The sequence below is a fragment of the Cyrtonyx montezumae genome, unplaced genomic scaffold (genome assembly GCF_038088225.1).
Source record: "Cyrtonyx montezumae isolate F1298 unplaced genomic scaffold, pur_monq_1.0 scaffold_3, whole genome shotgun sequence".
NCBI lineage: Eukaryota > Metazoa > Chordata > Aves > Galliformes > Odontophoridae > Cyrtonyx > Cyrtonyx montezumae.
Genome location: NW_027072034.1, coordinates 139,797,010 through 139,823,462, shown reverse-complemented (window position 1 = coordinate 139,823,462; position 26,453 = coordinate 139,797,010). Strand labels below are relative to the sequence as shown.

At 36.9% G+C, this 26,453-nt stretch overlaps 1 protein-coding gene across 2 annotated transcripts in view; it reads left to right on the top strand.

Annotated features, from left to right (window-relative positions):
* The window catches only part of CADPS2 (calcium dependent secretion activator 2), a 297,492-nt gene that overhangs the window by 152,267 nt on the left and 118,772 nt on the right, over positions 1-26,453 (top strand). For both annotated transcript variants that reach the window (XM_065743498.1, XM_065743497.1), the window contains exon 8: positions 1,003-1,142. In XM_065743498.1, the coding sequence (XP_065599570.1) occupies positions 1,003-1,142 (140 nt within the window). The remainder of the gene's footprint in view (positions 1-1,002; positions 1,143-26,453) is intronic.

The window sequence follows — 26,453 nt, the reverse complement described above, 5'->3', positions numbered from 1 at the left end:
CTTTTCCACTAAAAGTTGTGAAGAATGTTGCTTCTTAAGACTGATGATAGTTCAGAACTCACTGAGTATTAGGAAACTCTCCCAAGGAGCATGTTTAGATTGCTTCAGAGTCTGAATTGATTAAAAAATAGTGTTCATAATAAGGATGAAAAGAAATTTTATTTCAGCAGCATTTAACTGCTAAATATGTGACTGTGATTAAGAATTTAATTAAGTGGTAATACTTATTAGTTGTAAATGGAGATGGTAATAAATATTCAACTGTTTGTATCTGATAGTGGCCTAAAAATAATGTTTGATTCCTAAAATTATCCGTAAGTTCATTTAAACATTTTAGTTAATATTTAAAATTCATGTTTGTGGTGGTTTTATGTCCATCTCTATCAATTTAACAAAATGTTTGTGTTGTATATTGCTGTGGACTGAACACAGTATCTTATAGTTATTACACCCCATTTTGCAGCAGAGGTGCTTAGAATTAATCTCTGATTTCTGTGCTTTTTACTGTAGCTGGCTTTTCTCAATGCTACTGATTCTAACTGAAGTTAGTAAGAAGAGGCATGCTGTGGTTATGTTCACTCAAGCAATATCGCTGCTGTTGCATAGTGCTATAGCGTGTTGCTTCAATGGCATGTTTCTAGTAGGGCTCTGAGTGATGTGGAAGTTTAGGCTCTTGTTTAACTATACAGAGTGGTGAGGTGCTGGTACAGGCTGCCCGGAAAGGTGATGGATGTTCTGTCCCTTGAGATGTTCAAGACCAGGTTGGGTGGGGCCCTGGGCTTTTTTCAAGTCGTAATATGAAAATTCCCAATTGTAATAAATGCTCCCATTCATTTTGGAAATTCATATGATCGGATGTGATTTTTTATTAGAATTATGATTTTTTTTAAGTTGTCTTTCAGAGTAGAGGAGATGCAACAAGAATCTGAACTGCTTAAGAGTTTCCCTTAAAGACAAGTGGACTTGTTAAAATTAGCTCAGCATTTGTTTTTTTACTTGCAGGTAGTGCTGTATCCAACATCCAACAGCTCCAAGTCCCCTGATTTGCACAAAATGATCGTCCCCAAAAACAGCCAGGACAGTGACTTGAAAATCAAATTGGCGGTGAGAATGGATAAACCACCTCACATGAAGCACTGTGGGTAAGTATCCATTTTCTGTCAGGTTGTATTCTATTTTTTTGCCTCATTGTGCCTGTGCTTAACCATATATAGCAACAACGTAAAGCTTGTAAAACAATGTGAATGTGTTGATAGATTATGGCATTGGTTTATTTGTAAAGTTTGGAATAGTCAGGAGTAACATCTAATCCAAATGTTCAGTGGCATGTAAGGAAAGTTGATGAGCTAACTGACACACAGAGCTAGAAGAACACCATCAATTAGGAACTGGTTTAAAATATTACAACTTATAACACTTATAACAGAAAAGCCAAAGTTGTTATTTAGGAAATGATTTTTTTTTTCTGTTAAGGTTAATCATATATTGCTGTATAGCTGTATTTGCAGTGCTGTCATCTCCCCTTTTCTTTCTGTCTGCTCTCCTTTTCTCTTGAAATAAATTTGTGAATGTACCAGTTTAAGGATGTTTTCCTGCCAAACTCTGAAGCTAAATGCAATATATTATTTGTAGAAGCAGCTCCACAGGCAATTGCTACCACCATTCCTTATCGTGGCTGCAAAAGCAGGTGAAATTGCCTATGGTAAGCAAGGCTGTGTCTCATGTCATAAAGCAGTCATCAGGGTTGCTTTGCATTCTAACTTCTGAGGTAAACACAGGTATCCAAACACAGAGCCAGAGAGGATTATAGGAACATAGAATGTCTTGGGTTGGAAGGGACCTTAAAGATCATCTAGTTCCAGGTGCCCTGCCACAGGCAGGTTATCACCCACCAGCTCAGGCTGCCCAGGGCCCTGTCCATCCTGGCCTTGAATGCCTCCAGGGATGGGGCATCCACAGCTTCTTCAGGCAACTTTTGGTTTCTGGAACTGTTGTGCTTGGTTGTTGTGAGGTGAGAAGACGTGGTGGATAAAGGAAATTGTGGCAGAAGTGGCAAACTCCATTCATTTGGAGTCACCAACCACCTCTGAAATAGCTTGGTAGTTGTGGCATGCCTTTGTATTTAGCCCACCAGCGTGATTTCAGTCTCCCACAGCTGTAAGCTGTGTGACCAGCTGAAGCAGGGAGTGCTGCTGAGGTGGCATAGTGTTGCTGTGGTCTTCAACAGCCTGTCAAACAGCATACACAGTGCTCAGACTCAGTGCTCAGTTCCAGGCTCTAAAGCCTTTAAATCCTTCTACTCAACTACAGTATCAGATGTCTTCACAGAGTGTTGTGACAGGCAACTGAGTAATTTGAGATTGGTTTTGTCTGGGAAATTGATTAACCCTTGCTTAATTTAAAGGCTTATGTAGTTGACTGAAATTAATAGAGCAACAATAACTAAAATCAGTAAAACAGTAACGTTAAACAAAGCACTTTGTGAACAGCACAAGTAACAAACTTTACACATCGGCTGCATTTAACCTTTATGTGACTTGACATGGTGATGTGCTCTGTTCTACAGCTACCTCGTAGGGGTTGTGCTCCCACACACCTCTCCCACAGATCACTCTGAGAAGTCCCTTCATTCAGTCAGGCCACCAATAATGCTGCAGTCATTCTGCTCACAGACCGAATTAGGGTGTAACATGCAGCTTTTTGGACTTGGGTCCAGCAACAAAGACAAGGCTCCTGTGCTTCCTCCAGTTGTGCTCCTGGTTTCTCAAGAGATTTACCCATTTGGGAGTTGTTCTGGGGTCTCCAGAGGGTCTTCCTCACCACCCAGTTAGCTTTTCCGTACTAGTTATGTCTTCTTGTCTGAGAATTACAAGGGTCAAATATTATTTTCAAAGATTTAACTCAATCGTTATCCTTTTCATCTACTATTTCTAGTTACTGCTTCAGGTTGCATTTGAATACTGGTCTCCTGGCACATATGCTTACTTCTTCATTTTACTATGTCGCTGATTTCATTATTCCCCAGGCAAATAATGGTTTTTGCTTTTTCATCTAACCAAGTCAGAGGGAGACCTGTATGGACTCCTCCACTATAAACATACATGAAATGAAATATGTTGATGATGCCTCTGTTGACCACTGAAAGGGTTAATGAAATACTGACAGCACTGAAATACTGATGAAAGCACTGGAGTTTCAGTGAGAGTTAGGAAAAGGGTATTTACCTGGAGGATAAAGATTAAATTGCTAGAATAATTACTGAGGTGTAAAGTCAGAAACCCTTAACATTAGGAAAAGTGGACACCTGGGCACTCTTGCAGCCTTTGCTTGGCTTCCTGTGTGACTGGTATATTGCTAAGTGAATGTTTGATATATTTTTGAGAGGGATTCCTGTCTGATTCATCACACAGATTAACCTGTTCAGGTTCAGATCTGATGCAGCATTGTATGAGAAACTTTCATTTATGCAGAAGCTGGAAAACATGCAACGAGTGAAGGACAGCATTACAGGAAACAAAGAAATGTGTTTTTCTGAAGGTAGCTGAGAAATAGCTAGTTCTTATTCCTGTTAGAGGAACACAAAGGAACCCCTTCCTTTTCCACCTGTAGCAGTTGGTGGTATTCTCATTTCCTGAGCTCAGTTTGGCAAGCTGGACTCTGACTTCACAGAGGTGCATAAACAATATACAACGTACACAGAACAGCTGTAATCAGTGTAAATAGGGCTGTAAATGTACATACAGATAGAAATATTGGTAATTTAATGTGGTTAACGTGATAAAAATACCGTGCTTACTTGAGGGTAAGTTTAAGGAAGGAAGGGGTAGGAGTGGGTTCCTGCACACTGTTCATGAGCTCGTGCTCAGGGGAGCAGCAAGATGGTGGCCACTGCACACACCTAAGACCAGAGCTTGCACTCTGCCAGGCAGCATTATTGCTCTGCAGCCCTCTGCTGAACCTGCATGAGGTAGAAAAGCAAATAACTTCATTTTTTCTCTAAATCAGCATTTGCATAACATGCAAGGAAACAGGCCATGGGAGAAAATAAATTCTCTAAGAGCTGGAATGCAACCCTGCTATCCTTAATAGCAAAAAGGGCTAGGAGTTTTTAGCTTTGTTTCATTGTACTTTTTTTGTATATAGTCAGATACTTATGCACAGTTTCATGGTGTATTTAAAAGGGGGAAAATAAAAGGATGTGTTGATCAGTACCTTTGCATTTTTGTCATGTCAGAGCCACAATTTTTTTCATTGTAAAGCCACAGTTACAAGCTTTTAATGCAATTAGTATGGTTATCCCCAGTCAGTTCCAGTTCTTCAGCTTATTTTTCAGAACCATCTCATTCTTTATATTTGCCCAGTCTTTGAACCAGGCAACTTTTGTTACCTATGTAGCACCAAGTTTACAAGCAAACATACAAGGTTAATCATTGTCTAACTGGAGAAAAAGGCAATCTGTTGCTGTTAAGAACAGCTGGAAACCTCAAAATTCATTCAAAATGGAATTAATATCATACCACACAGCTAAATGCAGAAAGAGGGATTTTATTAGACTAATTTTATTAAACTAGGGATTAAAAGAAATGTTAATAAGAGTTCTCTTCATCAGATACAATAGCTATGCTCAAATATTTCAGAGTCCTCAAAGTCAGTAAAGCCCAGATGCCCACGCTAATTATGGTTTCATGGTTTTATTCCTTGGGAAGTGTTTCTCCTATTTAAACTGAGTTAGTTATTGACATGAGAGACGTGCTGAAAGTCTTCAAAACCCTTCTTGTTTTTATTCAAGATAATTCATTTTTACAAATTATGCTGTCTTGTTAAATTGAGATTTTAAATTCGCAGACTATGTTCTGGACTGCCCTGCCTTACAGTCATGTTCCATCTTTAAATTTCTGTAGCTGTAAGAACTAACAAAATTTCAAATAAAATTACAAACTTGGGATTTTTTCAGTATAAGCCAAAACCTTTCTAAGAGCAAGAAATGAAGACTACTTATATACATCTTACTGCATAATATTACTATTTCTGATTTTTTTTAATTCTTCTGTGAAGTGCTATCATAGTGTCAGGGAACCTAAAGGATCCGTAACAATCCTTTTCTGTTTAAACCCTGACAGTAGATTAGAAAAGGTAGCATGCACAGCTACCTTTCTGGGTAATGACAAGGTAATGTTGCTCATTACTGAGAAATTGCAGAACAGGTTTGAGTATGGGCAATTCGTGATACTTCAGATTCCTTTCTCATCATTCATAGTGTATTCTCATAGAATTCAGTAAGCTTCCCCAGTTTAAAATGCAGAGTACATTCAAGAGACGTTATTTCATTTTCTATATCTTCCACTACAGTCTCAAATCTAAAAAAAAGTCATCAAAGGAAATAAAAAATGTGGCCTAAAACTTTGCTGTATAAAATGCTAAAAGCCCATTTATTCCTTTCAAACCACAACAGCAGTGCTTGGGTGCATTTGCTTCAGGAAGACTCATTTGGCTCTCCTTAACTCATAATTAGGGTTGAAAACCCAGGGAGGACAGGTTAACCCACTCAAGAGATGAGTTTCTTTAAATACATTCTTCAAATCCATTTTCTTTTAAAGTACCTTTGCATATCCATGTCATATCAAGTACGTGTTATTTTTAAAAGTGTATCATGTCAGTTGAGCTGTCTGTTAGCATAGCCTAGTGGTTATTGAAGGGTATTTGCTTTCAAACTAGAAATGTAAGATGAATACTGGTATTTTATCACACTTTTTTTTTAACTAGTCATACTTAACACATTTTTTTATTTCACTCTTTTAGATATTATTATTAAATGAAATTCTTACCAAGTGAGCCATCTATACAGGACAATATTACAAAATAATACTATTTACTTTTGACTTCCAAAGTAAAATGTTTAAGTGTAGCTCTTGTACAGAATATTTTCTAAAATTAAATGGCATTCTGCTATTTTCTAAAATTAAATTTGCATTCTGCTTTATGTTGTGATGTTGCATTTAGAATTGTTCACAGGATCACAGAGTGGCTGAAATGGAAAGGGACCTCTGGGTTCATCTGTTCCAACCCCTTCTCTGGCAAGGGCACCCAGAGCAGTGTGCCCGGGCTCACGTCCAGCCAGCTTCTGATGGTCTATGTAGTGCCTTTGGGCAGCCTTTGCCAGTCCTTGGTCACCCACAAAACGAAGAACTGCTTCCTGATATTCAGATGGAATTTCCTGTGTTGCAGTTTGTGTCAGTTGCCTCTTGTCCTTGCACTGGGCACCACTGATAAGGGTCTGACTCCAGCCCCTTCGCACCCTTCCTTCAGCTATTTATACATGTTGATGAGATTCTCCTGGACCTCCTCTCCTCTAGGCTGAACAGGTTCTCTCTGCCTCTCTTAAGAGAAGCTGCAGTCCCCTTTATCATCATCATGACCCTTTGTTGCACTCCCCAGTAACTTCATGTGTCTCTTGTACTGAGGGAGCCAGACATCGTGCTCCGGGTGTGGCCTCCCCAGTGCTGAGCAGAAGGGAAGAATCATCTCCCTTGATCTGTTGGTGATACTTTGCTTAATGCAACCCATGATATTGTTGGCCTTCTTTGCTGCAGGGTCACATTGCTGGCTCACATTCAGCTCAGTGTCCATTAGGACTGCCAGCTCCCTTTCTGCCAAGCTGCCTTCCAGCTTGCCAGGTTCCAGCATGTTCTGGTGCCTGCATTTGTTCTTCTCCAGGAGCAGGAATTTGCACTTCCCTTTGTTGAACTTTGTGTAGTTATATTTTGAGTCCTTTAACTTTTTGTTTGTAATATAAGTTCAATGAGCACTTCATTATGACTACCTATGCACTCAGATTTTCATCTCTTATAGGCAAAGCAATCATTAGGTCAACTTTTTTTTGAACTTATGCTCTCTGAAAATGTATAGTTATTTTTGACATATTTTCTCTCAACGTTTTTGTAGTAGTATATGTTTATTTAATATAAGGATTATCGTCAACTTAGGCAAAAGTTTTTCTTTTTTTCACACCTGAAAGTGACTGAAATATTCTTAGGAGAGCATTTGTAATCAATAAATACAGTTCCTTGTCCTTTTATGTGAATGAAGTCCCGCATTTATCCTGTTGTTGCTATAGTGTAAGATCTAAAGGATATCTGTTAGGTTATGGATGGGGCTAAAAGTCTTCCAAGATGCGGAATTAGAGAATAAGTAATCTTCTCCTCATTTTTTGTAGCACTTTTCACCCGCTAATATAAGAGTCCACTGGAGAGGAAGGCTGGTAGCATTATCTCTGTTTTAAAGATGAGTTAAATGAAGCACAGGACTCTGTACCAATCCTCTAAAGATCATAGGTAATTCAGTGACAGGCTGAGGATATCAGGTTTGCTGGCTTCTCTGTTGCCACACAGTTGTAGTCACCAGGATAAACTGTTGTTATTGCCACTAGCAAGCTCATAAGTTAACTAATGAGAGCTGCATGGACACTTAAGTAAGTAAGAATGATGATATTGGCAGCTCTTATGCACTGATTGGGCAACCTCTGGTTCAAGTCTGAGCTACTTCTACAGATAGGAAGCATGATTGTATTCTTGACATCCTTATAGCATGTGTTGCATTGTTTCTGTTAACAGGCAGGTCTTTGTGTTGCAAGTAGTGAATTTAAGTCTACTTCCAAACCTTCTTCTCTGCACAGACATATAGCAGAATAACTCCAACTATTTTTCTTTACTTTCACGGAAATAATTGGATACTTAACTTACAGCTAAGCTAACATGTCAAGTTAAGTTTGAGGCAGTAGGTATAAAGTTCCTTCAAAGAGAAAGAACTTCTGGAAAACTTAATGTATCAAATATCTTAAAAAACCCTTCCTAGTAATTTATGTATGATACTGTGTGCCATATTATAATAATAGTATATAATATATAATATAATAATAGTAATACTATTACTATTATTTTCCATTAAATAAAAGCAATAACTTTCTATTTTAATTTACAACAGTTACCATCTCAATAGTGAAGACTGCAAGTTTTTGCACATCCGGTTGATAGCATAAAGTAAGTCTGTTAGCACCATCTAGCTTTGTTTGCTGCTATTACACTTTTGCTTCCAGTTTAGAAGAGGGAAGCAGAGCACCGACTTTAGCTGCTACCACAGAGAGCAGGGTTCTCGCCATCCTGTGGCAGTAGGCTTATTTTTCAGTTTGTGAACATTAAGCCTGGGCAAGATAAGCAGAATAACACGTGGGAACTGTTGAGCTTGTTTGAATTTTATGAGTCTTTACATCACATCAGGTAATTTGGAATCCTTTCCTCACTATAGCGATATAGGTAGTTAGCCTATGTCAGAGCTCTCTCAAAAGCATCTCAATATGGAACAATACCTTGATGGGATGGTTTCTGAAAGCTAAGGCATTAGCTTTAGGGGAAGGAAGAAAAGATACTGCTGGTGGTATTGTACACTGGAGTCTTCTCTCTTTATGTTGCACTCAGAAGTATAGATTATGCATAGCTACCTAAGTGGTTTTTAAAATCTGAGTATTTATTTTATGTGAAACTCAGACTACTTTGATAGATAGTTAGGCAATTTTTCTGCAGATAACAATGACTTTCAGAGAAATACTGTCTTCACTTTTAGTGATGTTTCTTACTTGTTATAAATACTGATCATTATAGGTAGCACAGTGTCTAAGCTGTTATGAAGATCTGTGAGAATTTCAAGCAATCCCTGTGAGGATTCTTTGCTTATGCCACGTTTTCAATATGGTAGCTACAGTCCTTCAACATGTATGGATACTATTGTTTGGGAGCAGAGATTATTGATTTGTGTTTCTTAACATCTGCAATTTTGTACAAAGTATTTGCTTATCATAAGAACATTAGATCTATAAGAAATATGGAAATATATCAATTTTCATTATAATTTCTGCTCCAACTTCTGATAGAATTACTCCCTAATGAGTTTCAAGTACCTTTAGGAGTTAAATGTGTCTACAGATACCTGACAGAAATTGCCCTCTGATGTTTTCAGTGCCAAGTCTTCCAGTGTTGTGAGATGAGCTATAATTCATGCACAAAGTGGGATTTAGGAAACTACCTTTGTGCCACTGCTGAAAAGGTAATTCCTCTGCCACTCATTCCTCACGTAAGAGTAAAAGTTGACTGCTCACGGAGAGCTTCGGCCTTCACCTGACTCTGGATTTCCTAACTGTAAAACCAAAAAAGCTCATTTCGTGTGGTTATGTCAGGTTTTGGCTTGGGAAATCTCATTTTAATACGTTGTAGTACTGCAGGATATACTGTATTTCTGACAGTCTGCTGTATGAGCCCGTCATGGGATTTAGGCATACATGCAAGTCATCTGGCACTAAGCAAAATTTAGTCTCTTTCTTTATCCATTATTTTATAGTGTACAGAAGTTTATCCTATCTCATTGCTGCCAATGGCACAGTGTGTTTAACTAGTGCCCTAGTTAATGTAAAAACTTCTTTCTCATCTGTATGTGGTTCTCAGGAGTTGTTTTATACACTAAGTTGCCAGCAATATGGAAGATGAACAGAAGCAGGCATATCTTAGGGGTTTTCTGTAGTAAAGAACATCAAATTTAGAGTTGTAGTTTTTCCTTTATCTAAACAAAACATTTCAAACCACGTGACCATTTGAGGTCAGTATCACAGAACTGTAGAGGTTGGAAGGGAGCTCTAGAGATCATCTAGTTCAACCCCCCTGCCCAAGCAGCTCCCTAGGCCAGGTTGCACAGGTAGGTGTCCAGGTGGGTCTTGAACATCACCAGAGTATGGGGCCTTAGTGGTGTTATTTTCTACACCAAGTTCACCAGCACCATCAGTGTTGCCTGTCATGGTACATATGTTTAAGGAGATTCATGTGTAAGAAAGCAGATGTTAAATCGTTATTTCAGTACAAAATTGAAGTGATAACAAGAATTCAGTACAGCAGATACCACTGCATATTCAGAAATGGCTGCTCTTTTTACATTAGAGTATGTCTTAATGTCATTTCACAATGGGCACCACATATTTATATGTATAGAGTGTATTTTTTCTACTTACGGAATGATCTGCAGATGGCTCTGTCAGTAACTAAAGAGCATCCTGCAAACTGCAGAATAACTTGTGGGATGTTAAATTCAGCAATGTGAAATTACTTGCTAAATGCTTCCAGTTGGAAAGGGTGGGCATTGTTGACCTGTAAATACTCTGCGTTCCATGAAGTTACCCAATTATTTGTAACAGACTTAAGCTTTTGGCTAACTTAGGAAGAGGAGATTGCCTTTCTTATCAACAGTAATTCAGATAGTTGCTGATACCAGAGATCCAAGACCGAAACAAATGATATTTTAAAATTTTGATGGGGAAAAAAACAACTAGATCTGCGTGATCACGAGTTATGGTTTTGCCCAAATTTCCTTTGGCATGGTGGATTTTTTTTTAACAGAAGAGGTGGGGAAGCACTAGGAGGAAAGAAAGCATGGAAATGACTTAAAATGGTTGACCTCATCTTGCATGCAGAAAAGGAAAGGCATATTGCAGATATGACACCTATGATGGCCTATTTGACCATCACATTCATGTCACAATGAATATAGTACACTAACAATGAATCTGTAAACATTTAAGATAATCATTAGAAAGTCTTAAAAATAGGTTGTTAGGAATAGGGAGAATAGCAGTGAGTTGTTTTTATTTGTTTCTTTTGCTATTTGTTTTTTAAGATCTTACAGGTTTATAGGCTAAATGATTTGGGAAAACAGAATGCTTCATGCTCACCCATTCTCCAAGTTTCATGGCCACGGGATAAGAAAGCTAGTGCAGTTTGTATTAAGTTTTGTCTGTACAAACAAGTAATTACAGTAGGATGTAATGTTTGGGAGGGTAAAAAAAACGAGTAAACTTGGGGTCCTTAGGTTTTTACAGTGTCTGATAATTCTTTAACATATTTTAACAGAGAAAAATACTTCAAACAAAAAATATCTTTCATTTGCTACTATTTTCTGTTGTCACTACCTGTTCTCAAGACTTGTTTAAATTAAGGCAGCAATTTTCCACATATCTTATAAGCAGCAGGATAGAATGGCTTGATTTTAATTTTTACTAGTGTATGAATGATTTCCTATTATTATTCCAGTATGCCTCTTAGCGGTATTTTCTGTTATGCTATTTTGCCTCGTGATAAATGCTAGTATTTTATTGTGATAAATGAATACTGGCGTTTTGCCGCAGAGAAAGGTGCTAATGTGTCTTCATTTACATTATTTTAATATTATACAATTCTGAAAAGTCAACTGTCTGTAATCAGTTTCTTCATAAAAATGAAAATTGAACTTTGTGAGAAATGATACATTAAAGTTGCATTAGTAATTGATTGGATAATGATAGTGGGTTAATGCAAAATTACTCTGGAAGGAAGAAGTGTTTATCCTACTACTAGATCCTCAGAGAACAGATTATAGCTATGAACCTGATTTTCAGTTCTTCCCACAGTAATTGCTTCTGAGGAGGCACAGGGAATCTTGAAGACCTTAATGATATGCCACTGCCACTTTAATTGCCAAGAGAAGCCAAAAGAATGTTAATTGCCAAGAGAAGCATTACTAATTAAGGTGTCATTCTTCATTCATTCCATAGTAATTAATCTGAAATATTTGTAAAAGCTGAGATATAAATTTAGATCCAAACTCACTTAGCTTAACCACAACATACTTCTATGTGAAGAAGATTCATGGGTTAAGCAAGGTTAATAGTAAAATAAATAAATTAGAAAAAAAAAAAAAAGAAAAAAAACTTGAAAGTAAATTTCTTAAAAAAAAGATTTCTCTTAAGTTTATAAGATATGACATAAAATAAGAACCGATTTAAGAACTTACATTTAAATCATGATTCTACAGTCTTAAAAAAAGTCATTAGAACTGATTCTATACGGCGTTTTTTCTTATATATTTCACTGGAAAACTGGATGCTTCTGGAAATACTAAGATCGATTTACTCCAGGTCTTTGATAAGCAAAATAATGAAAGTTGAGTTGTATGTCCATTGGCTTTAGATACTTATTTTAACAATACTTGTTCAATCTCCCTGCTATAACTCTGACTGAACACACATAATTGGCTAGGTATGGAAAATTTCCATAATCAGTTTGAGTTGGAAAGGGACCTTTGTAGATCACTGCAGAAGTCTTTTTCCTTATAGCCAACCTCAAGTTACCCTTTTTTAGTTTGAAGCCACTTATCCTTGTCCTATCACCACAGATCCTGCTTTGGTTCACTACTGCAAAATTCCTTTTTAACCTTGCAGAATAATTGATTGAAGCAAGATGGTTGTGTTGGCAATGATTCATTTGTTGTCTACTGGGTTTTTGTACCATTTTCTCTCCTAAGTGTTCTTTAAGTAACAGCACGTCTCATGCTCTCTGGGTCATAAACTCTTCTTTTTTGGGCCTGGCTTGTCTCTGGAGGTTTAACTTAACGGTGTGATCATACCAAATGCCAATTTGTAATACCAGTTTTTTTTATCTTATTGTGTGACGTCATGGAATATATGGCTAAGCATCTCAGTGAAGCATGTAACTGGTACATCTTTCTAGTCTATAGTATCAAATTCCTGTCTGTATTTCTCAACTTCAAATCTCCTCCCATCTAAACTTCATGTTTTTTCTGTGTTTGTGTGAAAAAAACATGTGAAGAATAAACCTAAACAGCAATTCTCAGTTTATCATGTTAGGGAGATTACTTCAGACCATAAGGATGGATGGTGGTAAGCTGTGCTGCAGCATCACTGAGGACTGTCATTGTTATGTGGCTGAAACCTGGTTTCTGGTTCCTTGCTTAAATAAATTTGTATCATAAGAGACTGATTGACTGAGCACTTTAGGTCGAATATAAGGGAATAGTCTTTCACAGTGGGAGTGGTGAGGCACTGGAACAGGTTGTCCAGAGACATGGTGGAAACCATTCATAGGGGTTGAAAAGGACTATGGAAGGTAGTTGAGTCCAACCCCCTGCTAAAGGAGGTTCTCTACAGTAGGTTATGCAGCAAGTTGTCCAGGTGGGTTTTTATATATGCCTGCCTGTTATTGGAAATGCTCAAATCACAAATTCAGAGAACTATTAATGTGTAAAAATGATGTTTTCTTTATCTTCATTAAAAATAGAAAAGCTGGTGGTGGCTTGGAAGACCAAATGATGAACTAATATCTAACTGAAAATAGACCTTAAGTTCATAAAACTGTGGGTGAGAAATTTAGGAATGCTAAAGCTGAGTATGATTTGTAAGTATCTGTTGTTCTTTGCTGCTAAGCAGTAACATTTTTTTAGGTTTAATTTACAAATACGTGTTTTCAATATATAAGGAAGAATAGATGGGTAGAAAATTCAGGGCAAAATGGATTCAAGGTAGTATTAAAAAAACCAGATGTGCTCTAGCAGAGTCTGTGCGGTCCTCACATGGAAGGTCATGATTTTAGCAGTTAGGTCACTGCATGTACATGCAGTGAAACATGGGAAGGTCAGTTTTTCTCTAGGCATCTTGTGTCATACTAATACGAGAGTGTAAAGTAGGATGCTTTTTTTACTCTACTATGATAATTTATGAATATTAAAAATAAAAATGAAAAGTTATTGTATCAGAGCTGTTCTAAAATTTGCAAGGAAAAGTTCAGGCTTGAGTGAACTTCTCAGTAACTTCACTCTTAATTGTTAGACTGGCCTGACTGGAATTTTCAGATCCACTTCTTAAGCTTATATTAGTTTATGCTGCTGGTTCACAGTTCCCACAGCTTTGGAAAAGTATCAGTCAGAACAAATTCTTTTAGATATGTTTAAAACTTGAGGGAACAAACTGCTCTAAATATTGCTGACAATATCTTTAGACTAGAGTAGTGCTTAAATATCCTTGCTTAATAACCTATACAGAATTATGTATGATAGAACATATTATGTATTTGAGTATTTAGTTTGCATTGTAAAGTATTAACTTTTTTGGCCTTCTGAAAGTTGTCTGGAAACTTCCCTTACATTCATGAGACTGTAGTCATGAAGACTAGCTCTGGTACTTGTAAGATTATTTCTGCAAAAATGTTGTCTAAATATATAATTATTTTCCCAGACTTCAGTACCAAACATCACTTAAAATTCTTGAAATCATTATCATAGGTTATTTTTACGTTGCTTCATTTCACTACAAATCAGCATTGCGCATGTCAGGTGAGAGATACAGTTATTTATTAGCCTTTCTCTCCAAGTGGCTTGACTTACTTCTTGGTATCACACACTACTCTGTGATAGAGAATTTAAGAGTTATTTCCACCTGACATAAACTGACATTACGTGTGGTCTGGCATGGCTACACATTGTTTCTCCACAGAGTGCCAGTACTATAAACTGCAGGGGTAAGGGCATGCCACCTGCCTGTGTTATGTCCTTCTGTTGCTTGCATTGTCCATCTGTTACTTGCATGAAGATAACATAAACCTATTTTTTTTCTTGTATTAGGGTTCATGATACTTAAAGGCAGAACTTTTAAAAATTCAATTTTAATGTGTTTATTTCTCTACAGTACTATAATCTCAGTGATTACAGAAACACAGAATAGTAGGGGTTGGAAGATACCTCTGGTCCAACATACTGCTAAAGCAGGTTCTCTGCAGTAGTTTGCACAGGAAAGCATCCAGGCAGGTCTTGAGTATCTCCAGAGAAGGAGATAACACATCTTCTCGGAGCAGCCTGTGCCAGTGCTCCATGATACTTAAAGAAATTCTTCCTCATGTTTGTATTGAACCTCCTGTGTTCCAGTGTGTGCGTATAAACCCTTGTTCTCTCACTGGGCATTGCTAGGAAGAGCTTGGCCCCATCCACATGACTCCCATTCATTAGGTATTTATAAGCATTGATAAGTTCCTCTCTCAGTCTTCTCCAGACAGAATAGTACCATGTCTCTCAGCCTTTCCTCATCAGGGAGGTTCTCCAGGCCCCTCATAATCTTTGTTGTCCTTTGTTGGACTTTCTCTAGAAGATCCCTGCCTTTCTTGAACTGAGGAGCAGTTTCTTGAACTGGACATGGTACTCCAAATGTGGCCTCACTGGGGCAGAGCAGAAGCAGAAGGTCACTTCTCACAACCTGCTGGCCATGTTCTTTTCAATGCACCCCAAATACAGTATTGCATTTGTTTCTGTCCTAGGAACAGTGTCCATAGCACCACACTACCGTCGTTTTGTCCAAGAAATGTGTTCATCACAGCTAGCTCCCTTGAAATAGTCCACATTCTATTAAACATAAAAACAGTTGTGTCAGCAGTTCCACACTGTGCCATTTTGTCAGGGTCCCTGAGTCCATCTTGCAGTAGCTTGTGCAGGAAAGCATTCAGGCACAATTAGAACATTCCGTGGCTTTTCCATTAAATAATGAAGTATTTAAAGGAAAATTTCTGTATTCTACAGTATTTCTGCACTGCATAGAATCTTTCTGTACTTACCATCACAAATTTGTTTTAATATAATTGTAAATTACTTTTGTATCTATTGAATGATGTAGTACTGCTTCGTCTTTTCATAATGTAAGGGATTTTTTTCCTGCTTTATGCATAAGTGATGAAGAGAAGGTAACTGAAAAATCCATGTGAAGTGGTATGTGAAATCTTGTTGTACACCTTGCCTTTGGAGCAAGACCTGTCATTAAAGATGTGTCAGATTATATTTTCATGCTCCTTTTATGGAGTAAACTGGGGACAAATTGGCAGGGGAAGTGTTCTGGTAGGTGTAGGTTTGACTTCCACTGCAAAGTCTCCATTGGAGTAAGAACAACTTCCCTTCCTTTACCTGATGGGGAGTTCTTCTGATAGCATTAGAAGACTGCCAGCCCAAAACTGCCATCTGCTTCTTTTCAAAATTTATTCCAAAGGTATCAAGCTTTATGATTCTGGTGAGAGAATTGAACAGAACCCTTAGTATAAAACTACGATAGTCCTTATACTCTAAATCAGGGGCTTAGAAATTACTACCTTTATCAAGTGTTTATCCATTTGTGGTTTTTGTCTGAGATTTTACTTAAACTTTGTAACATTTTAAGATTAAAAAAAATAAAGTGAACTGCCCCCACGCCATTGACCAAGTAGGAGCAAATACAGTGATGTTTGCACTAGTGCTGGCTTGGAGAACTCTACTCAAGGATGTGTTCTCCTTGTAGCTGCACTTCTGAGGGCCATATTCTTCTAAAACCTTAAGTTTGTGGACCTCATCCATTTCACCTGCTTCTAAGTCTTAGCTTTGAAAAGCAAGCTGAATTTCACTGCACTTAGACTACAGAATTCCTTTTAGGTTAAGGACAGTAGGCTGATGACCAATAGCATGTTACAAGGACGTCATTTTAAGGATTTTTCAGTCAAGCTGTTTAGAAATAAATTCTGAATAAAGAATGCAGTCCAATGAAGTTGGACTTGGTGGCTGGTATTAAGTATGCTGGTATTAAGATTGGCATTAGCTGAGAACGTATGATTGAATAAGATATCTAAAAGTATTACAGTTGATTTTATTTCATTCACTACTTACACACTCAAAAAAGGGTATTTAAGAGTGGAAGCAAAAATTGCATAAATGGTGCTTTACCATTAGTAAAACAGAAAATAACACTGATTCTTAGATTACTATTATGACTAAGTTAATGAAGTAATCATATGTCCTGTAGAATTTCATTACCATTATTGAATGTGAGTGTACAATTTAATCTCAAGTGCTGCATTAATTTTTAATTGAGCTGTATCTGTTCTACCTAATGGAAGGCTTGTGTTTTATCGTTGCACACTCAATAAATTTAATTGAACGCCTGATTCCTGCCACCAACACATTAACATCTGGACACTATCTACCCGTTATGCGTATCGGCGCACTGGCTAGAACTCTGCAGAAAAGCAGATAATGGGAAAACAAAAAGACAATATTATGGAACACTTTCAGCCATCACTTTTTATTATACATTGAGAAGCATTTAATTATCTTGTTTCATATAATTAGCCCCACTACTTAAGTCAATTGTTTTTTATTGATATGTCATGTTAGCAGCTTCTCTAATTGGAACAAAATAACACATGACTAAACTGCATGTTTTGTGCAAAGTCCTTACTATTTTTTCCTTTCCCAAGACTCTTATTTATTTCAGTCTTTTCAATATTGAATAAAAAATTTTGGCATGCAGTATCTTGATTTAAGCTTTAGCATTTCGCTTTTCATAATTTTATCTAATCTGTACCCATATGTAATTAAAAATGCTGACAATTCTAACAGAGTGCAGATGAGTTCAAATTATATAAATGTTTTAGTATATAGTGTTTGTTTCCAGTTATGTAGTAACAGTTCACTTAAAAAGGGGTGCTGTGGAAATGCAGTTGATCAAAAATGATTTTTTTTCTCTGTCAGGCAATTTCTTTGAATAACTTTAGATTCTTCTATTCAAAGCCATTTTATTATGTTATTAAAGATGTAATGTATTTTTGAAAAACATAATCCCTCACAATGTATTTGATCTCTCTATACCAGAAAAAAAAGGTTATACTTCTACCAGTTTGTCATATTCTCATTTTTCCAAATACCACTACTTTTGCAAATTATCCAACAACTAAGAAGATGGAAATAATCTTTATAAGATATGTGTTCAGCTGTATTGACAGAGATGAAATAATGTGTCTTTATGCAATGCATGTTCTCACCCTAATTTGAGAGCAAATTTATTATTCATATGTATGACTACGTGCTTCCGTACATGACTTGTGGAATAAGAAGACATTGTACTTACTTAAAATACCCATTCTGAAACTCAGATACAAGTTTTACAGTTCTTGCCCTAAAGTTTAATTTAAGCTCTTGTTATGGTTTCACACAGGCATTTTCTTTCCCGTTCAGGTCAGACACAATGCAGGTAGCAGGGATCAAGGTGAACTAGGTTTCTGTAGGCTGAGGCATTGCAATATACATACCTTGACATCCACAGGAGGGCAGCATGGTTAAATTAAGGGAGAAGACAGGAATATGATTCAGCTATGTGAATCTCACTTTTGATTGTTTATGTTGTTTTGTAAAAGCTTTTATAATTTAGAGAAGTGTGTATTTTCCTAGCCAATACAGAATACATAATTGCATGTTAATTGTAGAAATTGCCATTTGTAGCTTCTTAGTAGCTCAGAGTGGAAGTATTTTTCTCGGTATGTATACATGGTCAATTTTAGAAGAAAGTTTGGGGGTTTTGGTGTTCGTTTTTGTTGTTGTTTTTATCTTTATACATATATATATATATATATATCAATGGTGTTACAGTTGAATATCACTTTAGGATTGCTATTTTTGGGAGATGGTAGCTGGATTGTGTGGAAGAAATGGGCTGACCACAATAGATGGCTCAGATGCCTTCTCACAAGTGGTAAACTCTTTGTTCTTCAAGTGCTACTCCCACAGGTCCAAATGTGAATCAGCTACAGTTTAATAACTCTAGTGCAGGAACAGTACATTTGAATGTTTTTACTTAATACCAAGTTGGCAGAAAGCGTTTTCATTTAACATGAAGTTGGCAGGAAGTGTCAATCTGCCTGGAATTAGGAAGGCCCTGCAGAGGGATCTGGACTGGCTGGATCACTGGGCTGAGGCCAGTGTGGTGAAGTTCGACAAGTCATTGTGCTAGGTCACAGCAACCCCAGGCTTGGGTTCAATGCTACAGACTTGGGGCAGAGAGCCTGGAAGAATATGTAGAAGAAATAGACTTGGGGGTATCAATTGGCACTCAGGTGAACATGAGCCAGCAGTGTGCCCAGGTGGCCAAGAAGGCCAATGGTATCTTGGCTTGTGTCAGAATAGTGTTGCCAGCAGGAGCAGGAAAGTGATCATCACTCTGTACTCAGCACTGATGAGTCTGCACTTTGAGTACTGTGCTCAGTTTTGGGCCCCTCACTACAAGAAAGACATTGAAACCCTGGAGTGTGTTCAGAGAAAGGTCAGTGAAGCTGGTGATGGGTTTGGAGCGCTAGTTTTAGGACAAGCAGCTTGTGAGAGGGAACTGGGGTTATTTAATCTAGAGAAGAGGCAGCTTAAGGTTACCTCATTGCTCTCTGTAACTACCTGAAGGGATGTTGTGGTGAGATAGGGGTCAGCCTCTTCTCCCATGTAACTAGCAATAGGACAAGAGGGAATGGTTTCAAGTTGCACAAGGGGAGATTCAGGTTGGATGTTAGGAAAAACTTATCTGAAAGAGTGGTCAGGTGCTGGAATGGGCTGCCCAGGGAGGTGGTAGAGTCACTCACCCTGGAGGTGTTCAAGAAGTATTTAGATGTTGTAGTGAAAGATGTGGTTTAGTAGGAAACGTTTCTAACAGGTGGACAATTGGACTGGATGATCTTGGAGGTTTTTTCCAAACTTGGTGATTCTGTGATTCAAATACGTATTTGTTATGGTAAATTTCTGACAGAACAAATCCATGCTGTTGTTACAGGCTTGTATCTTTCTTGTATATTACTTGTTTGGTCTGGTCTTGCAAATACCCAGGACAAGGACCTTTTCAAGGTATTGCTGGTACCATTTCAACATTTCTTTAGAGTTTTAGTTTTCTTCCCAGCTACCTCAATCCACTTTTAGAATACTGATTTCTGTGAATGGATGCTAAAGTTAATTGAAGGGGGTATATTTCTACTTATACATTTATGTTGTTTCTTGAAATAACTCCTGCAAAATTCAGTCTTATAATGTTTCTGTGACATTTCCAAGGATAAACACCCAAACGTGCTAATGGTCCTAGTGTAAACTGATCTATTCTTCCAGTGACTCAAGACAACCCCTAAATGATACTCATAGGAGGCAGTTTCAGATTAAACCAAAAGGTCTGCCTCCAGGTACATATAGTTGAAATGTGGAATTCTGCTACTAGATGTAGATTTTGAAAGTTTAAATGAGTTGAGAAAACTGTGGGAATTGAAACAAAATTCCATTAGCAAGTGGTAAAATATGGAGACACTGTTTCTAGGACAAGAAAAACTGCTGAGGCTACTAATAGCATGAGAATAGGAGAAAAATCTAGGGATGTACAACTGCATGCTTTCATCTAGTTACTGCTTCTTTCTGCATATCATTGGGAACAAAGCATGAGCTTAAATGTTCCTTAGGTAACCAAGTTTATGTCTTTCACAGTTCAAACGTCTTTAAAAGAGACTGAAGAACATGAATTCAGTCTTTTATTTGTTTGTTTTGTTTTTGAAATCTTTAAAATTGTACAATTATGTATGACCTGTAAGAAAGTTTCTTAAAATCGAAGTTTTAAGAGAACTGAGTCATACTATGAAAGTTTTTTTCCTTTTTCTCACTCATAAATTGTCATCGAAAGTCAGTCAGGAGCAATAAAAGTACTTTTCTGACTTCTGCATTGAAAAGATCACCCACAGTGACCATTCTATACAGGTGATGGGAGTGAGAGTGCCCTCTCTCAGTGCTTTTGCATACTCCACCCACCTGCAGGGCAAGGACTCTGAGCCAGATGTGGTTTCTTTGCATGAATTGAGTGCATTTTTCATTCACAAACCTTTCCAGGAATGCATGAAATGCACAATGAAATCTAATCTGAGTTCATGGAAACAAGCCATAACTGTTGCTTTGCTTTGTAAAAATGGAAATTAATGCCTGGCACTCTTCCTACATTCCTTAGAGTTGCTGGAGATGCAATGGAGGGAGTCTGCATCTACCAATACAGGCAGCATCATTTTGTTTTTATCTGCCACTGTTTTGAATGGAAACAAGTAGTTCCAATGTTTATGTGGAGTCTGGTAGATCAAAGGGAGTTTTGAACAAATGAGAGGTTGAAGTATTGAAAATCACATAGCTCCCAGTTAAATGGGAAACCAATTAATTTGGGTGTTTAAAAGCAATAACATATAGATTGTCAAATTACAGAGATATGTTTCATTCATAAGGACTACCAGTATGAATAGGCCTTAGAATTTCTGTTATTTATATATATATGCTGAGTTTCTGTGATGAGCACTCTGCTAATTGGGTTCCCCTAATACCAGTGTTGAGATGTCATACAAAATCCAATTTAAATGTATTGAGTTTAAAAACACTATATTTTTTGGTTCACAGAGTATGTGAGGGTGCCTTTATGAAAAGCTCAACCTTATTGGTCAAGGGCAAAGAAACTGGCAGGACTCTATTTGTATATTTGTAGTCGTAATTCTTGATTCTGTTTTAAACTTAACCCAGACTTTGAGAAAAATGTTTTATCTATGGTTTAGTAAGAGCTTTATATTTTTGCCAAGTGGGGAGATGCTGCTATTTCAATGACTGTATACAAATTCCAAAAAGGTAACTGTATTTTCTCCCTATTGCTTTAATTTTACTCTGACTTTTCATGCTGGACGTGCCATAGTGCAACTGGAATTAAATTTATTCCAAAAAGTTTACCAAGAATTTGAAATCCTGACAATCAGAGTAGTGTCTGTCATTGCATCCACAGAAGCTTTACCTCATAGATCTGATTCAAGAGAGCAAGCTAGTATATGCTATTCTGAACTGAGCATTAGAATGAGAACTTCTGTCAGATTGCAAAATGCATTTTCAAGTAAGCTGTGATAGCCACAGAAGTATTTCAAAATCCAGTGAATCTCCCCTTATCTACTTTTCATGACCTATAGATACACAAATTCTTATTCATTTCATCTATTTTCAGGTAACCAATGGCAATACCTAAGTTTGAAATACTGGCATTCTAGGGAGATTATATAAGTAATTAAGACAAAAGGGCACTTCCAATGGGTAATTTGCAAAGCTCTGAAGGTGAAATATATTCTCAATAGGTTATACTGGATCCATACAAGCTGCAAGGGAAATATGATCACTGAGTGTCATAGTGAAGTTGCAGTGACAAATTTCATTTCTTCTTTCCCTGTAAAACATCTTTTTATCTTTTTAATTCATGTATGATTTGCATCTTGAACGTATACAGTCAAAAGGCTGAACAGTCTTCTACAATGCATTTTCTGTTCCCCTTTCTGGAGTCAAGAGTTGCTGGAAGACTTTCCTGAATGCTTCTAATGCTGTACTACAACCTCAGATTTTGAAGAGTTAAGCTAGAACTTGTTAAACTGATTTGTTTCACAGTTTTGGCAGCATTCTAAGACAGAGTTGTTTATTTATTTAAGGGATATTTCAAAAATCAAATTATTGAGAATTAAAAAAAAAAAATTAAATATACCACCAATTTCTGAATATACGTCTGAATGCACAAACTGAAGGAGAAGAGTGTTAGACTAATTCATAATTTCTATACTTCATATTCAAGTAACAAATGTGGAAACCAAATGTAACGTGTTTTCTCATGTCTTTGCTAGATCTGATGTACCAATCTATAATGACTTTAAGATGCCTTCTATTAATGATCACAACAAATGTTATGAATAAACAATTGTTGATATTTAGGATTAGCTCTGATGAAGTCCATGTTCTTTATGAAATTAAGGTTATATCAATTCAAAAGTAAAGCATTGTAGACAGTGGAAAGAACTTAACTTGCCAGGGATAACCAAAACCAAGTAACATTCCTTAAAGCATTCACTGTTTTTAGTGGCCTCTCTTGCCAAAAGCAGACTATTTTCAACAGTCTCCAGAACTGGAGTCGCATCAGTTGGCAGCTTAGTTCATTGATTTATTTTTTTTAATACCAATGTGACACTGAGCCATGGTGTTCTAACTGATTCCATCAGTGGCAGTGTATGACCTATCAACAAAAGTAGACTTTTCATATTAGCAGGTCCTTGGCCGTTTAGATCATAAATAATATCACTGCCTGCTGGGAAAAAAGGTCACTGCTTTTTCTGTCTAATTGCAGTGAGATGGAGAGGTGTCCGGCCCAGGTGCTTTTGGGTGCTCATAATAAGTTGATTTAAGACCAGGCAATATAAAGAACAACTGATATAGCACAACTGGATGCTTAGGGGAGAGAAGTGCAATTGAAACTTTTTCTAGTGCATCTACTAGAAAAAAATTAAATTAAGGTTGTCACATTTAAAACCAATCTCTTAGTTTTCTGCTTACCGTGCTTCATTTCACCTCACAGAGCACTTTGTGTTCACAGACTGCAATCTTTTTAGAGTAAATTAAACAGAGAGATGAGCTCCAGGACTGCACCATATAACATGTTGTGACCACTGTATCTATTTGGTCCCTGGATCAGGATAGCTCTTCTCAAAAGTAAACCACATCAAAAAACACAGAGAGTGGATGTCCCACAGCTGTGCTGCATTATCTGTTTACATTACAATTAAATTCAGAATCAGAGCACTTAATGCATTTTTGCTGTGTCTGAAAAATATCATTCTTTTGTTACCTGGAATTCTCTCAAGGCCAAATGATATTTTTTTTGTCTTGATAATAAACATTCTCCCTTTACATACCATACATATTTCACGATATGACATGAATTGGATTAGTAATTCTCAGGTTACCATTGCAGTTACTTCACAGGCTCCATAAGTACTGGTATGCATATTCTCAAATGCTGAAGCTTTTAAGACTGCATTGAGTTGTCACTGTTAAAGAATCTAGGGATATCTGATTTTCCATCTATATCCATTTATACTGAAGAGATGAGTTGTTTAGGAGGAAAAAAAAACAAACTCATTTTTCTATTCATATTATGAGTATCTTGCTCATTGGAATAAATGGAACTGTTTGCTGTGGTTGGGGTGTTTGTATTACTTGACATTCTTCAAGTTTTCTATATCTTCAGCAGTCATAATTACAATAGAAGTTTAGGCTGATTTTTTTTTCCATCTGTTGAAGGCTTATTTAGTTCTCTTTCTCAAGAGCACAGAAGGTACTAAAATGAATCCGAGAATGTTTACTGCTAGGTTTCTTATGACCTGGGTCATATTGTTGTCTTGAATCAGTTTTCTCTCTCGTCCTCAACTGAAGGCAAAAAATGGCTTAATCTTGTGGGGTTAAATAAAAGAAGGAATGCGGTGCAAGGAAGATTCCTTTTATGCAAGCGTGAAGGGATGACTGAAAGTGCCTGTGGGCATTTGGTCCCCATTGGTTCTCACATCGAATGCAATGATGCCCACAGATAGCCTGTATTGTTGTCAGCTAAATGGGATCATGAGTGTCTGAAAGGTGTTTGAGAATGAACTGAAAATCATTTTCACAAGTGGATGATTACTTCTGCCACATGTTAACCGAACTCTATCAGAATGGCCCAGATTTTTGAGACTGCATTAATTGCTCTTTCAACCTTGACTGAGGTTTCTCTTTAAGAAAGGCCTTTGCTGGACTAAACTGCTATGCTTATTGATTTTTCTTTCTATATTTTTTTTCATTGTTTGTGATAAATGAAGCTTTTTACAAGTAGAGAATTTATCATTCAAGATGTAGATAGATTGCTTCGTTCCTTGGAATAAAAAGGCTCGTCTAAAAATGATCTCTGTAGAAGTAATAAGTCCTTTCTCATTTTTCCAGCCGTGAATAGCTCCAGTATTCCACACTCAATTATGTTTTTCAGCTTTTCATTAGTGCTGATTTTTTCATCAGAAAGTAGAACCCTGCACCCTTTCAGTGTGGACTTAGAGCAAATAAGCTGCCATCTTCTTTCCTGTGTATGCTGCCATTTAATTGAAACAGAATGGTAATATTTAGTGATATGGTTTTGAATTTTTATAACGCAAGGAAATGTGCTTTGAAACATATTCAGCCCTTACATATTCGAAATCTAATGATGGACAGACTTTGATAAGAAACTGTGTTCTATTCGGAGATTGTTCTGTTTGCTTTTACTTAGTCTACTTTCATAGTAAAAAGTGATACTAACAGAGACAAGTTGATATAGGAAACTCTGTTATCCAAGTGTCCTTGGTAGTAGCAATGGAATTGCTTTTTCATTTCTGAGGAAAAAAAGCCCAAAACTTTAAATACTAGATATTTATTCTTCCATGGTAGTGCAAGTACTATGAGGTATTATCAGATAAATCTTTATCTTGATGCTGATCAGATTCTTTTTGTTTTGTGATTGAGGGAAAAGAAAGAAGGCAGTATTAAATCATGTTCAAAAAACAAAAACTGTGGGACTGTTTTTAAGAGCATAGATCTTTGGAAGGTGAGTGTATGGTTTAAGCATTTTGTTGAATATTAATAGTGTCAGAAAATGGCTTTAAAATCTTTACATTCATGTAGAACTTAGTGACTCAACATACACAATTCTGGTCCTATTTTCTCCGTGCTGTAGACGGAGAAAATGCAATAGTCTTAAATTACTGGAAACTATGTGAGTAGTATGAAGATTAAAAAATTAAGACAACCAAACAAAGGCATACAAACAATATACTTTCTGATGTGTGCTTGTACCACTATAGTATGTATACACATTTATTACTTTTTTTTGTTTTGTTTTCTTTTTTACAGAATAGAAGTATGTCATGTTTAAGTGTCCTTATGGGCATCCGAAAACCAGTCTTTTCCAACATCTTGTCAGTTAACTCACTGAAAAAAGCTGCAAAATATGGTTTATGAAAAAGTCAAGATATATTTTTTAGTAATAAGCAATTACTATCCTGGTGCTCAGATACAGGAAAATAATCTCCGTGTCTTTCTTCTTGGTGTATGGCTTAACTGTAGTAATTAACAAACTATTTTAGATGGCACCAATTTTATAACCTAAATTAAAGACAGGACAATAGTGGCCAACTGTGTGAATAATTTTTAGGAGTACTGTATTGACTGCTTCTGAGTATCAGCTGCTTCTTGGTGCTGCATGTAGAGACAGACACAGCATCTGAAGGAATGACTGCTGTGTGTATTAGTGCCACTGAGGGTATTTAAAATAATCTGAACAAACAACGCTATGCATCTTTTGCACTCTTTGTCTGGAGAAAGTGAACAAGGCTTGTAGGGGAATACAGATACTCATACAGGTAGCGAAATAGCGAGCTGCAGCTCCATGCATTTATGACTTCGAGAGGCTGCTGTGCTTTGAGGTACTGACATTTAACCAAGGCATGAAAAAAGATGCAATTTCTCATCTTGAAACATTCTTCAACTTAGCTATAGGACTTAGTTTACTTCTGAATCTGTAACCTCCTAATTTTTCTGCTCTAGTTGGGTCATTTTAGTGTTAACTTAATTCTGTGAACTACATTTTGTAGACTTTTTCTCTTCTAGACATGAACTGCAGTTTCTACAGATCCTAGATATTGTCCAAATTTAACAGCTTTCTTAGGTCCTTTGTTTCACATATTTCACTGAAAAAGAGAATCTCAAATAGGATTTAGTAGTCCAGGAGTTTGGTTCGTTCTAGGTTATAAACCTGAGCTTTAAGTTAAGGTATTAATTTCCTAATATTTCAGGAGTTTGCAGACTTGAAATGGGCATTGGATATATCCCCTGTATATGACTGACGCTTTCTTCACCGGAAAACACTGTCACTGCCAGAGCTGGCACTACAAGAGGAATTA